We start from the raw sequence: 22,295 nt of genomic DNA, 5'->3' as shown, positions 1-22,295 counted from the left end.
TGGCCACACACCAGCGCTGCTCCTACACAGCTGGATGACCAGTGCTGCAAACTACCAGCGCTGCAAACCGTAAGTGTAGCCATACCCTAAGTACAGTTCTACTGCCCTTTACTCATACAATAAAAACAACATTTCATCCCCCATTTGCCCCACATTCAAGCAGGGCCGCCCAGAGGGGGGGGCAAGAGGGGCAATTTGCCCCAGGCCCCGGGCCCAGCAGGGGCCCCCACGAGAGTTTTTCGGGGCCCCTGGAGCGGGGTCCTTCACTCGCTCCGGGGCCCCCGGAAAATTCTCGTGGGGCCCGGGCCCCCGGAGCTTCTTTGCTCCCAGTCTTCGCTGGGGGGGGGGGTCCTTCCTCTCCGGGATAGAAGGACCCCCCCGCCGCCGAATTACAGCCGAAGCGGGACCCGCCGCCGGAGTGCAGCCGGGTCTTCGGCGGTAATTCGGCTGCGGGGGGCGGGGGGTGTCCTTCCGTTCCGGGACCCACCGCCGAAGTGCCCCGAAAACCCGCGGTGGGGGCTGCACTTCGGCGGCGGGTCCTGCTTTGGCGGTAATTCGGTGGAGGGGGGTCCCCGCCGTGGGTCTTTGGGGCACTTTGGTGGCAGGTCCCGGAATGGAAGGACCCCCCGCCGACGACTTACCGCCGACTTACTGCTGAAGCGGGGGCACCCACCGCCGAAGACCCCCGGGCCCCCGGAATCCTCTGGGCGGCCCTGCATTCAAGTGGTTTGTAACCCAACCCCAGCCAAAATCTATCACTTGGACAACACAGCTCGGTTTGCTGGATACCTTGGTAGATTAGGTGTGAATGTAAATATAATCTGGCCCTGAAGCTTTTCCCCCCAGCCCCAGCTTATCACTAGCTGTCAGAGAGAGCTCATTTAGACTTCGCTTACAAATCATCATTTGAAATTATTAGGTTGGCCAACATCACCGAAATGAATGCACTGACATCATAAAAAACAACAGCTGTATAAGGAAGCAAGGAAGTTAGTCTATGTTAATACTTTTCAGATCTATTATACTTTTTCAGATACACATATTTTATCATACACTGTATAAGCTTTTAAAGTGTGTATTAATGTTTCAGTTTAAATTCATATTTCCAAACAGTCACTAAATTGGTATGTAACTAGCTCACAAAACTGGGGGGGTGTTGGGGAAATTCAGCGGGGGTGTAGGGAAATCACTGTTCCCCAGCATCCAGGTTCTTACCACCACCAGCAGCTGCCTCCAACACCTGTACGTTCACCAACCAGCCCTGAGAACTACGACCCTTACCCTCTGCACTCAACCCCCATCACCATGCAGTATAGGCACCCTGAAGTGCAGCAGTCATTGCACAGCACTCCAGACAGGACATATTCAAACCTGTGACCGTACAGTTCCCCACCCACCCCACCCCCCTGCCCTTTTAGGTTCCCAAAATGTTGTGTGTCTGTCAATAAACTTATTTTCTTTTCAATAAATGAATTATTGGCTTTGAAAACAGTCGTTATTATTGCAGAAAGTCAAAGATACCTTAGCCCAGGAAAGAAACAGGCACTGCAAATCAGCTTAGGAAACACACATTCCTACTATCATTGTAACCACTGCACTTCACTCCCACGCAAGGCACCAAACATTACTGTTGGTTTTCAGCCTCAAATTCCTCCCTCAAGGCATCCCTAATCCTCGCAGCCCTGTGCTGGGCCTCTCTAGTAGCTCTGCTCATAGGCGGCAGGTTCGTAAAATTTTTGGTGGGGCCCAAAATGGTGGTGTCCCCCCCACCCCCCCCGCTCTCACCCTGTAAGCTGATATAAAATGAAGCTACAATGCGTCAGCACCACAAGATTACAAGGGTCAATTAAAAGTGGAAAGTCAGAAGCAGCACTTGCCTGCTTCAATATACGGTATTACATTTTGTTACACCTGTTGTGACAAAGTGGGAATGTTCTTAATGTTTTCTCTCAATACTGTGTGGGTGCCTCAGTTTCCCCTGCAAAGTGCCAACTGACGGTGTTGGGGACAAAGAGATCAGGTGGCCTCCTTGTCCGGAAGAGACACAAAGGCCAGATGAGGGAGTGTCAGTTTGGAGCTGGCTGGGGAAATCAGGAGAGGCCCAGAACTTGGGTCTGGGCTCCCCACCCCCCCAAGATGGACCTGACTGAGGGGTCCTGTTTTCTGTACCTACAAGCTCTGTTTTAGACTGTATCCCTGTCATCTAATAAACCTTCTGTTTTACTGTCTGGCTGAGAGTCACATCTGACTGCGGAGTTGGGGTGCAGGGACCTCTGGTTGCCCCAGGACCTGCCTGGGCACACTCGCTGCGGAAAGTGCATGGTGTGGAAGGGCTTGCTGAATGCTCCGAGGTCAGACCCAGGAAGGTGTAAGCTTCTTGCCCTGGAGACAGTATGCTCAGAGAGGAGGCTCCCCCAGAGTCCTGACTGGCTTTGTATGGAGTTGTTCCAAAGCATCCCCTTCCACACCATGCGCTTCCCGGAAGTCTGCACAGGCACTGACTCTCCCTCCTCTGGCCTTTGTCTCTTTTCCAGGCATTAGGAGGCCACCTGATCTCTTTGTTCTCCAACACCTTCAGTTGGCACCTTGCAGGGGGGTGGCCCAGGCCATCAGTTGCCTGGAGGCAGGGTTGCAGCCATTCTCTGTGCAGATGGCATCACACTGGCCCTCTAGGGCTTTACAACAATCACACCCCCTTATCCCACCATCTAGAGCCTTAAGAAATGCATTGGGGAAACTGAGGCACACAGACAGTATTCAGAGAAAACACCTGTATACGACCAGTTACATACTTTGAAGGGTGTAAAATAATCAAATATTGTGCTAAATACAATGATACTCCAAACACCTTCAGTTGGCACCTTGCAGGAGAGTGGCCCAGGCCATCAGTTGCCTGGAGAGAGGGTGTCGGCCATTCTCTGTGCAGATGGCATCACACTGGCCCTCTAGGGCTTTACAACAATCAGACCCCCTTATCCCACCATCTAGAGCCTTAAGAAATGCATTGGGGAAACTGAGGCACACAGACCATATTCAGAGAAAACACCTGTATACGACCAGTTACATACTTTGAAGGGTGTAAAATAATCAAATATTGTGCTAAATACAATGATACTCCAAACTGACCACCAAATTTAAGTTGCACGTTTTTCTCCTCAGGTGAGGGTTCTGGGGTGGGGCTGGGGATGAGGGGTTCACAGTGCAGGAGTGTGCTCGGTGCTGGGGGTGCAGGCTTTGGGATGAGGCAGGGCTGAGGATGAGGATCTTGGGGTGCAGATAGGCTGCCCCAGGGCTAGGGCCAGAGAGGACTCCCCATCACCACCACTGGCAGCAGCAAGCTCCAGGGGAGGGACCCCTCCTCTGCCCCCCTACCCCCCACAGCACACTCACTCTGCACCACAGTCACTGCACATGCTCCTAGGCCCCTCAGGTCCAGAAAGCTCACTCCCCTCCCCTATGATGGGTACTGGGGGGGGGGGGTTGCCATCACAGGTGGCCTTCCGTGCTGCCCCTCACCATAACTTCACTGTGGATGGGTGATGGGGCTGCCCCTTGCCCAGCATGGGGCAGAAGTGGGGTAGGCAGGGTGGTGGCTGGCTATGGGGTGGGGGAGCAGGGTGTCATAAAATTCATCCAAGCCCCAGCTGCTCAGGTCTAGGAAGCCTCCCTCTCCCATCCCTCCTGTGGTGGGTGGGTTGATGGGTGCTGGGGGAGGGGGCATTGCTTTCACATGTGGCTTCCTGCCTCCCCTGTGCAGCCTGCTGTGCCTCACTGGGGGTAGGAGTGGGGGCTGGAGCTGGGGCTGGGGCTGGGGCTGGGGCTAGGGGGGAATCATAGGGTCAAACACTCAAACATAATAAAAAAAATCATAGGGTCAAACACTCACGGAAGCCCCAAAAGCTGCTAAGGTGAGGGATGTCCCTCTCCTGGCGGAAAGTCCCGTTCGCGTCTCCTCCAGGTAGGGGCAGGGGAGGGGAGAAGAGGCCCCCTCCACTCCCCTCCCCCTCTACAGCAGCAGTTAGTTAGCATTGTTCTTATGCTAATACGGCAGCTGTAGCCTTAGGCTACAGCAGCAAAAGCAAGGGAGAGGGACACTCGCTGTGCGCTCTCTTTACATTCAGGCAGGGAAACTTCGGGGAGGGGGAAAACCTAGCTCCAAATATTGGTGGAGCAGAGCCCCTGATTATGAATATTCCTGGGGCTTTAGCTCCACGAGCCCATATAAGCTGGCGCCCATGCCCCTGCTCTCTGGCTGTGCAAATTCAACCTCCAGGCGTTGAACCTCGGAGGTCCATGCCTGACTGAATCTTTCACCCTTCCCTTGACAAATATTATGGAGGGTACAGCACGTGGATATAACCGCGGGGATGCTGCTTTCCCCCAAGTCTAGCTTCCCATACAGAGATCGCCAACTGTCTGAACTGGAGAGAAAAAGGGGAAATCCCTAGAATCATTCAGACAGGGTGAGATTTAGGAGAAGATTGTCTTTAAATTACGAGAAAATTTCAGTGGAAACATCTCCCTGGGATTGTAGCTAAAGTTACCAACCAAAGCAACAGTGGCCAGGACACAAAGCCCTAAAACTAGCCCATTTAGCAGTGAGGAGAACCAGGGGCACTGGAACAGGGAAGACCAGGGACCATGGTGGTGAGGCCACTGAGCTCTGCCCATTTTTTAATATGGGCACAGTTTGGGGGCAGGAGGCCACTGCAAGCCTTGGGCAGGTGCGGAGTGTCACAGGCAGTGGTAGTGCAGGGCAGGGCAGGGCAGCTGATCAGCTCCTCCCCATGAGGAACAGCCCCTGCCCGCGGTGCCAGCTTCTTCCCAGTGCCAGCCCCTCTCACCCACCCCAGCACAGGCTGGGGGAGGGGCTGACTTTACGATGCACAGGCTGTGCTGTGCTGGGGCCCTATGTCCTGGCCCCAGAAGGGGGCTGGATTTCACCTCCCCAACCCCCCTGCACTGCATGTTCAGAGAACCCAGTTTTGGGGTGCAGTGAATGGCACTCATGTCTGACCAAGTCACTCAGAGATTGATCCAAAAGCCTTTTATGTGAGTGGGAATCTTGCCTCTGCTTTCAAGAGGCACCAGATCAGGTCGTGGGATCTTCTTGTGCCTTGGGGTCTCTGCTTGCGAAAGAAGTTTATTAACACTCAGGTTATCAGCATCTCTGGGGAAATGGCTGGTGACGGTTTCTCAGTCATTGTTTGACACCAATTATACTAAGATCCATTGTACGTTGAATTATAATTTTGATGGTTCAACCCCCAGTGAGCATCCAATCAGCATCTTCACTGACATGAGCTGTGAATATTTAAGGGACACAGCCCTGAGCACCTGCCCCTTTGCCTTTCTCACCACCGCTGGATTTCAGTGTCTGCTCCCAGGTGGCTACCCCCGCAGACTCTCCCAGGCCCCCTCTGTCTGTCCCCAGATCCCCTCCTGCAGCCAGGCTGGACGAGTGGCCTGAGAGCTGTTGTGGAAAATTAGCCACATGTTTGATTTTAGATCAGACAGCCTGAGGCACCTTTATTGTTATACAGGCATGCATGCATGGAAGGTTAGCATGGCCCCATGCAAGGGGTGGCTGCCCTCTCTTCAACGGATTTCACCAAGCTTATAAAGGCTAAAACCAGAAATCATTACTTACTAAATTTCCCTTATTTGGGATTATCAATGGCAAATTAAGCAAGCTAGCTCAGTACTTTTCCATATTTGGTTTTTCCTGTTATTGTTCTTTGGCAGTTTTCGTTGGTGGTCTGCCTGCCTTAAGACCCCTCCTTTGCGGTCGCATTGGATAAGGCTCTTGTGACATCTTCATCATCTGGACCCATGGGAAGGAGACTCTAGAAAAATTCCACCATGATTTCAACAGCTTCCACCCCACCATCAACCTCAGCCTGGACCAATCTACAAGGGAGGTCCACTTCCTAGACACTACGGTGCAAATAATTGATGGTCACATTAACACCACCCTATACCGAAAACCTACCGACCGCTATGCCTACCTTCATGCCTCCAGCTTCCATCCCGGGCACACCACAAGATCCATTGTCTACAGCCAAGCACTGAGGTACAACCGCATCTGCTCTAACCCCACAGACAGAGACCAACACCTACAAAATCTCCACCAAGCATTCTCAAAACTACAGTATCCGCACGAGGAAATAAGGAGACAGATCAACAGAGCCAGACGTGTACCCAGAAGCCTCCTACTGCAAGACAAACCCAAGAAAGAAACCAACAGGACTCCACTGTCCATCACATACAGTCCCCAGCTAAAACCCCTCCAGCGCATCATCAGGGATCTACAACCCATCCTGGAGAATGATCCCACACTTTCACAAGCCTTGGGTGGCAGGCCAGTCCTCGCCCACAGACAACCTGCCAACCTGAAGCATATTCTCACCAGCAACTGCACACCGCACCATAGTAACTCTAGCTCAGGAACCAATCCATGCAACAAACCTCGATGCCAACTATGCCCACATATCTACACCAGCGACACCATCACAGGACCTAACCAGATCAGCCACACCATCACCGGTTCATTCACCTGCACGTCCACCAATGTAATATATGCCATCATATGCCAGCAATGCCCCTCTGCTATGTACATCGGCCAAACTGGACAGTCTCTAAGGAAAAGGATAAATGGACACAAATCAGATATTAGGAATGGCAATATACAAAAACCTGTAGGAGAACACTTCAACCTCCCTGGCCACACAATAGCAGATCTTAAGGTGGCCATCCTGCAGCAAAAAAACTTCAGGACCAGACTTCAAAGAGAAACTGCTGAGCTCCAGTTCATCTGCAAATTTGACACCATCAGCTCAGGATTAAACAAAGACTGTGAATGGCTTGCCAACTACAGAACCAGTTTCTCCTCTCTTGGTTTTCACTCAACTGCTAGAACAGGGCCTCATCCTCCCTGATTGAACTAACCTCGTTATCTCTAGCTTGCTTCTTGCTTGCACATATAAACCTGCCCCTGGAAATTTCCACCACTTGCATCTGAAGAAGTGGGTATTCACCCACGAAAGCTCATGCTGCAAAACGTCTGTTAGTCTATAAGGTGCCACAGGACTCTTTGCTGCTTCTACAGAACCAGACTAACACGGCTACCCCTCTGATATCTAACTGAGCTGGCACATATGGGCCCTCTTTCTTCCTTTCCTCAGTTCCTCTATCTCTGGTCTCATCCCCAACCCTCTCCCCCGTGCCCCTTGTACAGACAAACAAGTTTTGCAGAAGTTCCAACCTTTGCTCTTACATAGAAATTGTTCTAGCTACAGGCCTTGAGCCTGCGAATCAAGGGGGGTTAAGATACGTTAAAAAAAATGGGCCTATAAGCGGGGTGGGGGGATATTTTCCCTATCAGAGCCTTGGGGACAGGAGATCTCTGGTTAGCTCATCCCCTGTACAGTGCAGGAGCCCCACCACCAGCTCCCCTCACACCCGCTGCCATCTGCAGAGAGCCAGGAGTCCCGGATTGCTGGGGAGACTGTGCAGGGAAACAGAAGCAGGAGCCGCCAGGCTAAGAACAGGTGTGACGGCTGCTCTCTTGGCCAGTGCACCCAGCACTGAACCAGGGACCCCTAGAGCTCTCTGTTTGTCCCACACCCTGTGCAGTGCAGGACCCCTCGTGCCAGCTCCCCTCACGCCCACTGCCCTTGGCCATTGGGCCCCAGCCCTCACCTGGTGGGGAGGAGATTGGTCTCAGTACAGCACTGAGTCCCTGGGCTCTCTGCTGGGACTGACAAACAGGGAGAAAATCAGTGCAGGCCTTACTGGGCGTGGTTGTGTTACAGGGTCAAGTGCCCAGGCTGAGATCCCAGCACATTCCACAGGCACCTGAGCCGCCATCAGATGGACTTTCAGCCTCAGTCTGTGTGGTGCGAAGGGAGGAATTGGGTTATTGTCCTGGGGGAGCTGCTGGGGGAGGGAGGAGATTTAGCTGCTCACAGACAATTTTAACAGTTCTAAAGCTTCAACTTCTTGAATGTCAGTGTCCAGTGTCATTAAATAGTTCTGGTCTGACCAAAATACTGTCTGATCCCCCCATTATTTTCCACAGCCTTGAAAATTTAAATTGGTAACAATTGGAATGAAATGCTGAAACCGGGATTTTTTTGCAACTGTGAAAGTTTAAATTAATAAATATAAAAATTGCTTAAAATGAACATTTTCTGTCAAAATTATATAGTATAAAAAAAAAAAGAATTCCACCAAATCTGACTATCGCGCCTTAGACACACAGACCCTGCTCCTGCAGGCTCATCCTCACAGGGAGAGCTGACGTCCATGTGAAGCCCCAGTGACCCTCCCCACCAGCACAGATGGCTGATTGCCAGACCACAGCGCTAGTGGTAAATTTCTCACCACAGCCTCCAGGGCTGTAATCTTACAGGTAGGCCCCTTCCAACTGAACAAAGAACAGGAGTCAGTTCCAGGAAGGGAAACACCCCCTTGCTGCTGCAGGTGGGGCATAGTGTGAACTCAGGAAATTGAAACTAACCCTGTTACTCTGCCCAGAGGAAGCCATGGCTGCAGAAAACCCTGTGGAAAGTCTCCAGGAGGAAGCGTCATGTCCCGTCTATCTGGAGTATTTCACAGAACCTGTCATCCTGGAGTGTGGGCACAATTTCTGCCGAGCCTGCATCAGCCAGTGCTGGGAGGGATCCGATATAGCCGCCTCCTGCCCTCAGTGCAGAGAAACTGTGCAACAGGGAAACCTCAGGCCCAACAGGCAGCTGGCAAACATGGTAGAAATCGCCAAGCGACTGAGTTTACAGGCAACAAAGGGAAGAGGAGGGGACGGGGTGTGTGGGGAACACCAGGAGGCTCTGAAACTGTTCTGTGAAGAGGATCAAACTCCCATCTGTGTGATCTGCAGAGAGTCCCGGGCTCACCGCACTCACACAGTGGTTCCCATACAGGAAGCCGCCCATGAGTACAAGGTACCGAGTTGCTGTCCAGTCTTATGGGTAATAAATTTGGCATCACAAGTTTCCTAAGACAGGTGTAACTGTGTCACTCAGCTGTGTGTAGCCCTCATTACATGAAAGAGGCTGTGCAAATTAATGATACTCCAGCCTGGCAAGAAAGGGAACAGAAAGATTTAAAAATTGTCTGATGTGGAAAAGTTTTCTCTGAGCAGCTGAATCCTTTTCAAACCCAGCTCCCACCAGTGAACTAAGGGAACTCTCTGCAGACCAGAAGTTATTAAATGACCAGTGAGGTTTGATTCACAAGAGCTGCAGGGGGAGTTACAAGCTGTGGCTGTTATTACTGATTGGATCACAGTGTTTATTATTGTTATTGGCATCCCAGCAGCCCCTACAGCCCCCAGATGAGATCTGACCTCGATTGCAGGGGGCCCTGTAGAAAACCCAGTGAGGGACAATCCCTCCCCTGAGCCATTTACAGTCCAACTCAGGGATGGGCAAACTATGGCCCGTGGGCCACATCCAGCCTACGGGACCATCCTGTCCAGACCCTGAGCTCCCAGCTGGGAAGGCTAGAACCGCCCCGCCCCGTGGTCCCCCCTGCCCCATGGAGCCGCACCGCTGCGCAGGCAGTGCTCTGGGCGGTGAGGCTGCGCAGTTCTGCAGGGCTGCGCGGCAGCGTGTCTGGCTCCGAGTGGGCTGCAAGGCTGCCAGACGTGCTGCTCTGAGTGGCGTGGTAATGGGGCCGGGGGGTTGGGTAAGGGGCAGCGGGTCCTGGGGGGCAGTCAGGGGACTGGGAACAGGGGGCAGTTGGATGGGGCATGGGAGTCCTGAGGGGCCAGTCAGGGGCGGGGGTGTGGATAGGGGGCGGGGCAGTCAGGAGACAGGGAGTAGGGGTGGTTGGATGGGGGTGGGGTTCTGGGAGGGTGGTTAGGGATGGGGGGTCCTGGGAGGGGACGGTCAGTGGATAAGGAGTGTGGGGAGGTTGGATGGGTCGGGGATTCTGAGGGGGGCAGTCAGGATGTGGGAAGTGGGAGGAGGTGGATAGGGGGCAGGGGTCAGGCCGTTTGGGGAGGCACAGAATTCCCTACTCAGCACTCCATACAGTTTTGCAACCCCTATGTGGCCCGTGGGCCAAAAAGTTTGCCCACCCCTCGTCTAACTGGACAAGAGAGACAAAAGGTGGGAGGAGAAACTGAGGCACAAAGAGGGGAAGTGAGTTGTGCAAGGTCACTCAGTAGGTCAGTGTCAGAGCTGAGTATAAACCCCCACTTATCCAAGGCCAAGCTAAGTGCCGTAACCACTAGCCTACGCTGCCCCCCTCAGCAACACTGAGCAGTGATGAAGTGCAAAAAGTAGGAAGAAAAGACTCCCAGGCTCAGCACAGAGACAAGGTTTCCCACTGGGATTCTGAACTCCTGTGTTGCTCCATGAGGGGTTAAACTCAGATGATGTCAGCCTGCACTGGAGGAGATCATGGCGCTAAATGCTTGGGACCCCGAGCACCTTGAGCCTGCACACAAAAGGGCTCCAGACAGCTCAGGTCCATGCCAAGTACCACTGGAATTCACTGGATTGAAGCAAAACTAACTCCAAGCTGGAGCTGACCGGTGCCAGTCTGACCTGTTCTGTTGTGTACGTGGGCAAGGACCAGCCAGAGCCGTTCTGTTAGTCCCACCAGGCAGATTTTGTAATATCCCAGAATGCACTGCTTCCGAGATCTTTACCAGGGAATGGGACAGTGGGGACCTACCCAGAGGGCATTGCAGTGGGGCAAACCCCATCTGTTCTTTATACAAATCTGCATGTCCAATTAGGATGGCCACTGAGGCATCCCCAGAACATAGGACATCACCACGCCTGCCTGCATGGGCCCTCCTGCATCTGAATCAGTCAGTTAGCATGGGCCCTCCCCCACCTTCTTCAGCTTTCCTCCACCTTCATCATTCTGCCGGTCCCACCCCTGCCCCCGCCCTCACGGTGTCCTTCTGCGTCCTCAGTCTCCTCCTTTTTCTTTTTCACTGGACAAACTCATGTCCAGTGCTGGGTCCCTACTGGACAGGGATAGTCAGGAGTGAAAGTAAGTCGGTACGAGGACCGGTAAGAAAAGGAGACTGGCTGAGGGAGGGAGAAGCCCGCCCCCTGCATAAGAATAGTTTAAACTAAGCTGTTCCCGGAGTGGTTCAGCCCTTGGGGTTAGCAGCGGTTTCTGGCATCCTTGTTAATTTCACTCACAGTAGCTGCGGGGAGTGGGGAGAGGAGGGTGTGTTTGACCATGGCAGGGGCAGTCCTTATCTGCCCCCAGGATGAGGGGCTTTTGTCTATACACAAGAAATACAAGCATTTGGCTGCACAGCTTAAATCCAGAGCTAATCAAAGCAGGTGGAAGGGGAAAACTCACTGTCACATTGAAAAAAAAAAACAGGAGTACTTGTGGCACCTTAAAGACTAACAAATTTATTTTAGCATGAGCTTTTGTGAGCTAAAGCTCACTTCTTCAGATGCATAGAATGGAACACACAGACAGGAGATATTTATACATACAGAGAACATGAAAAGGTGGAAGTATGCATACCAACAGGCAGAGTCTAATAAATTGAGATGAGCTATCGTTAGCAGGAGGAAAAAAAACTTTTTGAAGTGATAATTAAGATGGCCCATAGAAGGTGTGAGGAGAACTTAACATAGGGAAATAGATTCAATTGGTGTAATGACCCAACCATTCCCAGTCTCTGTTTAGACCACAGTTAATAGTATCTAGTTTGCATATTAATTCAAGTTCAGCAGTCTCTCTTTGGAGTCTGTTTTTGAAGTTTTTTTGTTGCAAAATTGCCACCTTCAAGTCTGTCACTGAGTGGTTAGAAAGGTTGAAGTGTTCTCCCACTGGTTTTTGAATGTTATGATTCCTTCAAAAAGTTTTTTTTCCTCCTGCTAACGATAGCTCATCTCAATTGATTAGACTCTGCCTGTTGGTATACATACTTCCACCTTTTCATGTTCTCTGTATGTATAAATATCTCCTGTCTGTGTGTTCCATTCTATGCATCCGAAGAAGTGAGCTTTAGCTCACGAAAGCTCATGCTAAAATAAATTTGTTAGTCTTTAAGGTGCCACAAGTACTCCTGTTTTTTTTTGCGGATACAGACTAACACGGCTGCTACTCTGAAAACTGTCACATTGGTTTCTCATCTCCTCCCTCCCCCTCCTCCAGCCAGGCTGCAGACAAGGCTCTGCATTCCTCCTGCCCCACCCCCAGCAGGGGTTCTCCTCTAAGTTCTAGCTTACAGTAGGGACACTGGCTGAGATGCCTGCTGCTGCTGCTACTGCTGCCTGCATAAGAACAGTTTAAACTCAGCTGTTCCCTACGCAGTTCAGCCCCCAGGATTAGAAGCCTTTTCTGGCATCCTTGTTAATTTCACTCCCAGTTGTTGTTGGGGTGGGGTGGGTGATCTTAGCAGGGGCAGTTCTTTTCTGCCCTTGGGATGAGGGGATCTCCTATACACAAAAAACACAATCAAAATCAGGAACCATTTCCAAGTTCAAATCTCTCCCATTCCCTTCTCAGCAGAGGATCATGGTTGTGATGTCCAAACTGCTTGCAGATCATCTTTGAAATGTTACTGAACTATGCAGGGAATAGCTGAGTTTAAACTGTTCTTATGCAGGAGGCAGGCTTCTCCCTCCCTCAGCCAGTCTCCCAGCTGCAAGCTAGAGGAAAGCCCCTGCAGCCGCTACTCAGTGCCAGGTAGGGAGAAAGCACAGAGCCTAGTGTCGGCAGCCTGGCTGGAGGAGGAGGAAAACACGGATTAAAATGTGACAGTGACTTTTCACTTTTTCAGGCTTATTTCAATAGTAAAGTTTTATTACAGACAGTACTGGTAGTAGTAATAGTAGCTTTATGTTCTCTATCTATGTCATGCAATGGGAGGGATCCATGAAGTACATAGGAGAGGTGGGTTGCTTGCGACTGGACCATTATGGGTCAGAAATGTAAATTAGTTTCACTCCTGCCCAAACCCCAGGGCTCCCAGCCACCTCTGCAGCTGGTAGCACCAAGGATGATTTAAAGGGCCTGGCTCCTAGCTTCAGCTGAATCCCCGAGCCCTTTAAATCCTGATTTAAAAGCCCCAACTCCGTTAGTTGAAGCCCTTCCCCACCACCACAGGACTCTGGAGTACCAGCAAGTCTTTTAAGTCACTTTCACCCCTGGGAATAGTGTTCCACAAAACTGGGATTGTGCAGCTTCCAACCAGACGAACGGCCTCCCGACGTCTCATGGGGTTTGCCCTGGTGCTTAGACAAGTTCTGTCTAACCAGCGCAGTCCCTAGCCCATAATGAAACCCTGGTGGCTTCTGGGATTTGTATCACTTTGTTTGTTAAAACTTCTTTAAAAAAAGGCCTGTTGATTCAGCCCCATGTGACTCCAGTGTCCTGTTATGTGCTGTACCACTAATCAATTCACAAATACCAGTAAAGCTTGGTTATAACTGAGATCTCTCTCTAATTACTGAAAAAACTGAACCGGATTTGGTAACAAGTCAGAATATGACACATACCCAGTCTGCATTGATAAGGTTTCATCTCCTTGCTGCCCCTGATGTCACAAAGCAATTAGGACCAACAGTCATCTTGGGGTTTGGATGGAAAAACAAAAAGCTCCACAACCCTCTCAGCCATTCAAATAAAACCTCCCAAATCCTTTCTGTTTCTTCAGGAAAGAATCCAGGCCCAATTGAAGACTCTGAGGGATGAGAGAGAAAAGCTGCTGGGATTGAAAGTGACTGGAGAGGGGAAAAGCCAGAAGTATCTGGTAGGTGCCTGTTGTTATGACCCAGCAGGGACTGGCAGTGGGAGGTCTGTTTGGAGGCAGATTCCTGTGTGGCCTTGGTGAAGATGGACCTGTGTGTGTTTCTCCATGATCATGGATTGATGGGTTAGATTCATGTGTAGACAAGCCCTAAGCTTCCATTTCACTGGATGAGATAATGTCTAGCTCTTGTGGCTTGCCCAGAAATCCCCCCCAAGGGAACTGAATGTCCCCGTGAGGTGCTGTCCATGTGTCTGGTCATTTCGTGCATTAACATGTTTGTTTCTTTTTTCTCCTCTGGTGTCTCTGTCAGTGTAGTGCTGAGTCCTGCCTCCTGCTGCTCTGGGTCTGAATTCCCAGAGACCACGAATAACATATGCTGACCATGACAGACATGGAAACCTCCCTTTCAGAGAGATAGGCCATGAAGGGGAAGTTGAGAGAAAGTCCCCTCCCTAAGGTAGAGTCAAATGTCAGAAATCTTAGGAGTTTCAATGAAGTTCTCCCTCCTGCACACTCAGCTCTCCATGAAAGGACCACAGGTGCCATTCATATCCGTGACCAGCCCTTTCCATATTTTCATACAGAAACAAACACAAACCGAGAGGCAGAAGATTATGTCCGAATTTCAGGAACTGCGGCAGTTCCTGGAGGAACAAGAGCGACTCCTGCTGGCCCAGCTGGAGAAGCTGGATGAGGAGATTGTGAGGATCCAGAATGAAAATGTCAGTAAACTCTCCGAGCAGATTTCCCATCTCAGTGAGCTGATCAGTGAGCTGGAGGGGAAGTGTCAGAAGCCAGCGAGCGAATTCCTGCAGGTGAGACAGGGAGAAACAGAGGTGCCCACTCCATGGGTGCTTAAGGGCCAGAGCACCCATGGAAAAAAATTAGTGGGCGATTAGCACCTATTGGCAGCCAGCTCCTCCCTCTGCCCCCAGCCCCTCCTAGCCGCCGATCAACTCCTCCCCCTCCCAGTGCTTCCCACCTGCCTCAATCAGCTGTTCCGTGGTGTGCACTGGGAGGGGGAGGAGTGGGGATAGGGTGTGCACAAAAGAGGGGTCAGAAAGAGGCTGGGTAGGGGCAGAGTGGGGGCGGGAAGAGGGAGGGTGGGGGTGTGGCATTGGGGAAGAGGTGGAGTGTGGGCAGGGTCTGGGGTTGAGCACCCCCAGGGACAATTAGAAGCCAGCACCTGTGGTTAGAAACATCCCAGATCCTCACACAGGGAAGGGAGGGCTCCTGAATCATAAGCACTGGAGCCAGCAGTCAGAGATCTGAGTGTAACTCGGCATATGCATTGCTGACGTGAATAACTATTATTCTTTGCAGAGTCACAGACACACAGATATGAGAGATGGAAAAGCCCCATTAGCTCAGGGAATCCATGGCCCTGGTGTCAGGGCAGGGCTTCTCTTCCCCATATTTGCAAAATCCCTTCCCTGGGATCCCCTGTGTGAATCAAACGGAACTGACAGTCTTTCCTCTCTCTCTCTTCCTCTCCCTCCCCTCTAGAATGTCAGATGCACCTTGAGCAGGTACGTGGCTCCCTCTCACTCCCCTTCGCACTTCACAATACTGGGAAAGGGCTTAATGGTGATGTTAGCACTGCATCTCCTCCGGGCCCTACAGCAAAATGTGTGGGGAAGGTCACATTCTAGATACAAATCTCTCTGATCAACTTCATCAGGAGGATCTCACCTTTGCACAGAGAACTCTGGGATTCTCCATTCAGTGGGAAGGACTGACCTCAAGTATTTCCCAGAGATGTCACCTCCATGAGGGACTGGCCTCCTCAGGATAGTGGAGATGGAATATGGGCCTGTCACTGCTGGGGCCCTGGTTACCATTCAGCCCAGGCCAGCAGTGGTCAAGAGTATTTCCCGCCTGAGGACCGTTTGGAGACCTGTGTGGAATGAGCTGGGGAGGTGGGAGTTGGTGCCTCAGTCTAATTCCTAGGGGACAGATTTCTGCAGCTGGGAGAAGCAGGGGAATTCTAACTCCAGGCCCATTAGAGCAGCGACTCCCTAGTCGCAATGAAATATAATCACGGGAAATTGTTTCTCTCCAGGTGTGAGAAGGGGAAGTTGCAGCAGCCAGAGGAGATTTCTCCTGAACTGGAAGAGCGAGTCGGCAATTTCTCCCAGAAAACTATTGCGCTACTGGAGACTCTGAGGAAGTTCAAAGGTACCTAGAAGGGATCTAGGAGGGGAAACTGGGATCAGTGTCTGAAACTGAGATGGCACTGGTCAATTGGTTCATAATTAGATTATGCTTCTTTTTAATTGTTGGATGAGAATGCCACATGCTTTCGTCCAAGACACTCAGACTGATTAATTCAGCCCCTTATTTGTTCCAAAAGCATGTCTGGCTATTACAATTACTGTTAAAGTCAGAAATGACAGACATACTGAAAGAAATAATGCCCAGTTACCTTCTGCTGGGGCATAGGCGGGTCATGATGAATTTCTCCTATGATGCTCCGACTACCTCTTACAATGTCTGACATATTATACACATCCAGATTATATATTTATTAGTTCTTTTCCAATCACTTTTGTGTGTTATGCATTATAAGTATCTTCTAACTGGAAAGACTTTTGCTGTCCAAGCTATTTTCAAGTTATTCTCGTTTCTGATTTGTTCATTTCCAGTCATTTCACACTGATGTGCATGGGTCACTTTGACCCTTTTCTCCACGTGGGATTTTTTGGGCTTTGCTAACTGCTCCTAGGCAGCACATTGTGGGTGTCTGGTGTCTTTAAGCACATTGTGCGGTCAAAACATCTTTGTCCTATATGGCAACTTATGAACACATCACTTAATTACAAGGCCACTTAAAGAAACTTTTCCCTTATATCAAATACGATGATTTCTGAAAATCTTATTTCATCGTATATCAGGAAAGCTTCTACCAATCCCAAAGGATCGGACGCATTACCTCCCAAGTTAACGAATGTTTCAGATTTTACCCAAATACATGCTACAGCCATTTCTTATTAACTTAACTAAATTAAATTCTATTAAAAAATAAAAGAAAGAGAGAGAGTATGGTTAAAAGATCAATATACACACAGACATGATTTTGATTCATCGAGGTTCAGATTCATAGCGGAGATGGCGAGCTTTTTAGTTGTAAAGAGTTCTTTCAGAAATAGTTCATTGTCCAATGTCCAATATAACATTCAGGTCGTACCAGCATAACTGCAACCTGAGTCTTGTGACTCAAACTTCCCTGATGAAGCCTAAGCAGATCTGAGATAACAGAATCAGAACCCAAGGATCTTTTCTACAATTTCATGTCTTTTGACAAGTTGGGAGTTCAAAAGGATGTTGGTTCCATTGCTAGGAGATGCCTGAATGAGACAGGAAAGAGGTTTCAGTCCTTTTCACATTAAATACCTGAGTGTGTCTGTCTGTTTCTGTGTCATGATGAAAACACAGTTCTAGGAGATCAGAGTGATGATGCTGTTATAAATACGAAGCCTGAAATCTCACCTCTCTTATCCTTTCCCCCTCCAGACACTCTGCCATCTTCACTGGAGAGAAAAAGAGGGGAACCACTCGGAGTGCACAGACAGGGTGAGATTGCAGCAGCTTCCTGGCGCTGGCCCCTTTCAAGTATCAGAGGGGTAGCCGTGTTAGTCTGGTTCTGTAGAAGCAGCAAAGAATCCTGTGGCACCTTATAGACTAACAGACGTTTTGCAGCATGAGCTTTCGTGGGTGAATACCCACTTCTTCAGATGCAAGTGGTGGAAATTTCCTGGGGCAGGTATATATAAGCAAGCAAGAAGCAAGCTAGAGATAACGAGGTTAGATCAATCAGGGTGGATGAGGCCCTGTCCTAGCAGTTGAGGTGTGAAAACCAAGGGAGGAGAAACTGGTTCTGTAATTGGCAAGCCATTCACAGTCTTTGTTTAGTCCTGAGCTGATGGTGTCAAATTTGCAGATGAACTGGAGCTCAGCAGTTTCTCTTTGAAGTCTGGTCCTAAAGTTTTTTTGCTGTAGGATGGCCACCTTAAGATCTGCTATTGTGTGGCCAGGGAGGTTGAAGTGTTCTCCTACAGGTTTTTGTATATTGCCATTCCTAATGTCTGATTTGTGTCCATTTATCCTTTTCCTTAGAGACTGTCCAGTTTGGCCGATGTACATAGCAGAGGGGCATTGCTGGCATATGATGGCATATATTACATTGGTGGAAGTGCAGGTGAATGAACCGGTGATGTTGTGGCTGATCTGGTTTGGTCCTGTGATGGTGTGGCTGGTGTAGATATGTGGGCAGAGTTGGCATCGAGGTTTGTTGCATGGATTGGTTCCTGAGCTAGAGTTACTATGGTGCGGTGTGCAGTTGCTGGTGAGAATATGCTTCAGGTTGGCAGGTTGTCTGTGGGCGAGAACTGGTCTGCCACCCAAGGCCTGTGAAAGTGTGGGATCATTGTCCAGGATGGGTTGTAGATCCCTGATGATGCGTTGTAGGGGTTTTAGCTGGGGACTGTATGTGATGGCCAGTGGAGCCCTGTTGGTTTCTTTCTTGGGTTTGTCTTCCAGTAGGAGGCTTCTGGGTACACGTCTGGCTCTGTTGATCTGTTTCCTTATTTCCTCGTGTGGGTACTGTAGTCTTGAGAATGCTTGGTGGAGATTTTCTAGGTGTTGGTCTCTGTCTGCGGGGTTAGAGCAGATACGGTTGTACCTCAGTGCTTGGCTGTAGACAATGGATCTTGTGGTGTGTTCGGGATGGAAGCTGGAGGCATGAAGGTAGGCATAGCGGTCGGTAGGTTTTCGGTATAGGGTGGTGTTGATGTGACCATCACTTATTTGCACCGTGGTGTCTAGGAAGTGGACCTCCCGTGTAGATTGGTCCAGGCTGAGGTTGATGGAGGGGTGGAAGCTGTTGAAATCGTGGTGGAATTTTTCCAGAGTCTCCTTCCCATGGGTCCAGATGATGAAGATGTCATCGATGTAGCGTAGGTAGAGAAGGGGCGTGAGTGGACGGGAGCTGAGGAAGCGTTGTTCCAGGTCGGCCATAAAAATATTGGCATATTGTGGGGCCATACGGGTGCCCATAGCAGTGCCACTGATCTGGAGATATATATTGTCAGCAAATTTGAAATAGTTGTGTGTGAGGATAAAGCCACAGAGCTCAGCAACCAGGTGTGCTGTGGCATCATCAGGGATACTGTTCCTGACAGCTTGTATTCCATCAGTATGTGGGATGTTTGTGTAGAGAGCCTCTACATCCATGGTGGCCAGGATGGTGTTTTCTGGAAGGTCACCAATGCATTGTAGTTTCCTCAGGAAATCAGTGGTGTCACGGAGATAGCTGGGAGTGCTGGTAGCATAGGGTCTGAGTAGAGAGTCTACATATCCAGACAGTCCTTCAGTGAGAGTTCCAATGCCCGAGATGATGGGGCGTCCAGGATTTCCGGGTTTGTGGATCTTGGATAGTAGATAGAATAACCCTGGTCGGGGCTCTAAGGGTATGTTGATTAGTTCTGGTGTTAGTGTAGGGAGTGTCCTGAGTAGATGGTGCAGTTTCTTAGTGTATTCCTCAGTGGGATCTGAGGGAAGTAGCCTGTAAAATTTAGTATTGGAGAGTTGTCTGGCGGCCTCCTTTTGGTAGTCAGACCTGTTCATGATGACAACAGCACCTCCTTTATCAGCCTCTTTGATTATAATGTCAGGATGGTTTCTGAGGCTGTGGATGGCATTGCGTTCTGCACGACTTAGGTTGTGAGGCAAGCGATGTTGTTTTTCCACAATTTCTGCCTGTGCACGTCGGCGGAAGCATTCAATGTATAGGTCCAGACTGTCGTTTCGACCCTCAGGAGGAGTCCATGTGGAGTTCTTCTTCTTGTGCTGTTGGTGGGAGGGTAACTGTGTATCCGTGCACTGTTCAGTGTTGTCCTGAAAGAATTCTTTGAGTCGGAGACGGCGAAAGTAGGCTTCCAGATCACCGCAGAACTGTATCATATTGGTGGGGGTGGCAGGGCAGAAAGAGAGTCCCCGAGATAGGACAGACTGTTCTTCTGGGCTGAGTGTGTGGTTGGATAGATTGACGATATTGCTGGGTGGGTTAGGGGTACCACGGTTGTGGCCCCATGTGGCAGGTAGGAGTTTAGACAGCTTACAGTCCTTTTTCCTTTGTAGAGAGGTGAAGTGAGTAATGTAGATCTCCTGTCTTATTTTAGTGAAGTCCGTTTGTATGGAAGTTTGGTTATTGATGAGAGTCTCCAGGTTGGAGAGCTCTTTTTTGATGTTTTCCTGTTTGCTGTATAGGATGCTGATCAGGTGGTTCCTCAGTTTCTTCGATAGAGTATGGCATAATCTCTCACTGTGGTCTGTGTAGTATGTAGATAGTAGTGGATTTTTTACCTTTAGTCCATTAGGTATGATGTCCATCCGTTTGCATTTGGAAAGGAAGATGATATCTGTCTGTATTTGTGCAAGTTTCTTCATGAGGTTGATGGATTTCCACTCCATACGGCTAAATGCAGTGCCTTGCATGGTGTCAAGTATCAGAGGGGTAGCCGTGTTCATTCACCTGCACTTCCACCAATGTAATATATGCCATCATATGCCAGCAATGCCCCTCTGCTATGTACATCGGCCAAACTGGACAGTCTCTAAGGAAAAGGATAAATGGACACAAATCAGACATTAGGAATGGCAATATACAAAAACCTGTAGGAGAACACTTCAACCTCCCTGGCCACACAATAGCAGATCTTAAGGTGGCCATCCTACAGCAAAAAAACTTTAGGACCAGACTTCAAAGAGAAACTGCTGAGCTCCAGTTCATCTGCAAATTTGACACCATCAGCTCAGGACTAAACAAAGACTGTGAATGGCTTGCCAATTACAGAACCAGTTTCTCCTCCTTTGGTTTTCACACCTCAACTGCTAGGACAGGGCCTCATCCACCCTGATTGATCTAACCTCGTTATCTCTAGCTTGCTTCTTGCTTGCTTATATATACCTGCCCCAGGAAATTTCCACCACTTGCATCTGAAGAAGTGGGTATTCACCCACGAAAGCTCATGCTGCAAAACGTCTGTTAGTCTATAAGGTGCCACAGGATTCTTTGCGGCCCCTTTCAGTGGCCCCACCCCTGCTCCTCTTCCCCCTAGAACCTGCCCCTGGCCAGACCAGAAACCAGAGCTGGGCTCCCACCCAGGGAGCCCGAGCGGCACTGAGGAGCCTTGCACCCTCCACCTGCCCTGGGTGGAGCATCACGGGGAGCGGGTACATGGGACGGGGACTGATCTCAGGCCCCCCAGAAACCCACCCAGGGCAGGTGGAGGGTCCAGGGCTCTCCCCAGCAGGCAACGCTCCCAGACTGGCCAGGGGTCAGGGCTTGGTGGGAAGAGGAGTAATGGGGCAGGGCCACGGAGTGGGCGGGGCCACCAGTGGTGGGATCTCGTGCCCCATCCCCAACTTCTACCAAGGGTCCGGAACTCCTGGGGAGATCCCAAGCCGAAATCACACAAACAATCATGACACCAACCTTAGTGCTGAGTTCATGCCCACACTGATGAACAGAAACACTCACTGAGCAGCACCCGAACAGAGCTCTCTGCCCTGACGGCTAACGCATCCCTCAACTTCACCCTATCGCTCTTCTCCACCATCCTGCTTTCCTGTGGGCAGGACTGGACTCTCCCATTGGAGCTGCTCCCTGCTTCCTGGATTGGGGAGACGCTCTCCCTGTGATGCTGGCAGGTCCTCCCCTCTCTCTGGGCTGGGGAATGGGCTCCCCCACTCAATGCCACCTCCTACTCTCTGATGTTAAACGGCTCTATGCTGCACCTTCCTCTCTGTTCCCTGGCCTGGGAGTGGAGGCTGCATTAGGGGAGGGAGTTTCCCTCTGGGGTATAAAGCTGGTACCGGCCTCCTCTGGTCCCTGCTCAAGAAAAGCTTCTGACGCCTTCCTGGCTGTGTCTGTGCCCCTGGGAATGGAGCAGCCCCAGCAGGGGGAGCCGGGAGCTGAAGCTTCTGGAAGCAAATGAGAAACACACTAGGCCCTGGTCTATGCTAAGGGGTCGGGGGGAGGGGGGGGGTCGAGCTAAGATACTGCCCCTCCCCCATCAACTCCGCTTCTGCCTCTCGCGGCGGGGGAGAACCGGAGTTGATGGGGAGAGAGCTCAGGGATCGATTCATCGTGTCTAGACTAGATTCTATAAATTGATCCCCGATAGATCGATCATTACCCCAAGGAGCTGCAGTGACGTCTCTGCTCAGTCTCAGGTGCCCAGGGCAGAGGCAGCTCCCTGGGATCCAGGCCTGTCCCAGCCAGGACGGGGCTGCTGGGGAATGTGAGAAATGGTCCCAGCCTCCCCCAGGGCCAAGCTCTGCCCCTAACGCTCTGATTCTCTCCCCAGTGAATGTGACTCTGGATCCAGACATGGCTCATCCCATCCTCGTCCTGTCTGAGGATCGGAAAAGTGTGAGACGGGAAGACACATGGCAGCAGCAACTGCTCAACACCCCTGAGAGATTTGATACTTGGGCCTGTGTGCTGGGCCTGTGTGAGGGATTCACCTCG

At 50.6% G+C, this 22,295-nt stretch overlaps 1 protein-coding gene across 1 annotated transcript; it reads left to right on the top strand.

Annotated features, from left to right (window-relative positions):
* Positions 1-15,513: 15,513 nt before the first annotated feature.
* On the top strand, positions 15,514-22,295 carry LOC123346673 (tripartite motif-containing protein 10-like; the record flags this gene model as incomplete). The annotated part of the gene is made up of 3 exons (XM_044984148.1): positions 15,514-15,940; positions 17,276-17,335; positions 22,132-22,295. Coding segments are annotated over exons 1-3 (375 nt in total), but the record flags the coding sequence as incomplete, so codon positions are not given.

Source organism: Mauremys mutica, chromosome 12 (assembly GCF_020497125.1).
Source record: "Mauremys mutica isolate MM-2020 ecotype Southern chromosome 12, ASM2049712v1, whole genome shotgun sequence".
Lineage (NCBI taxonomy): Eukaryota > Metazoa > Chordata > Testudines > Geoemydidae > Mauremys > Mauremys mutica.
This window is presented reverse-complemented; position numbering and strand designations above follow the sequence as displayed.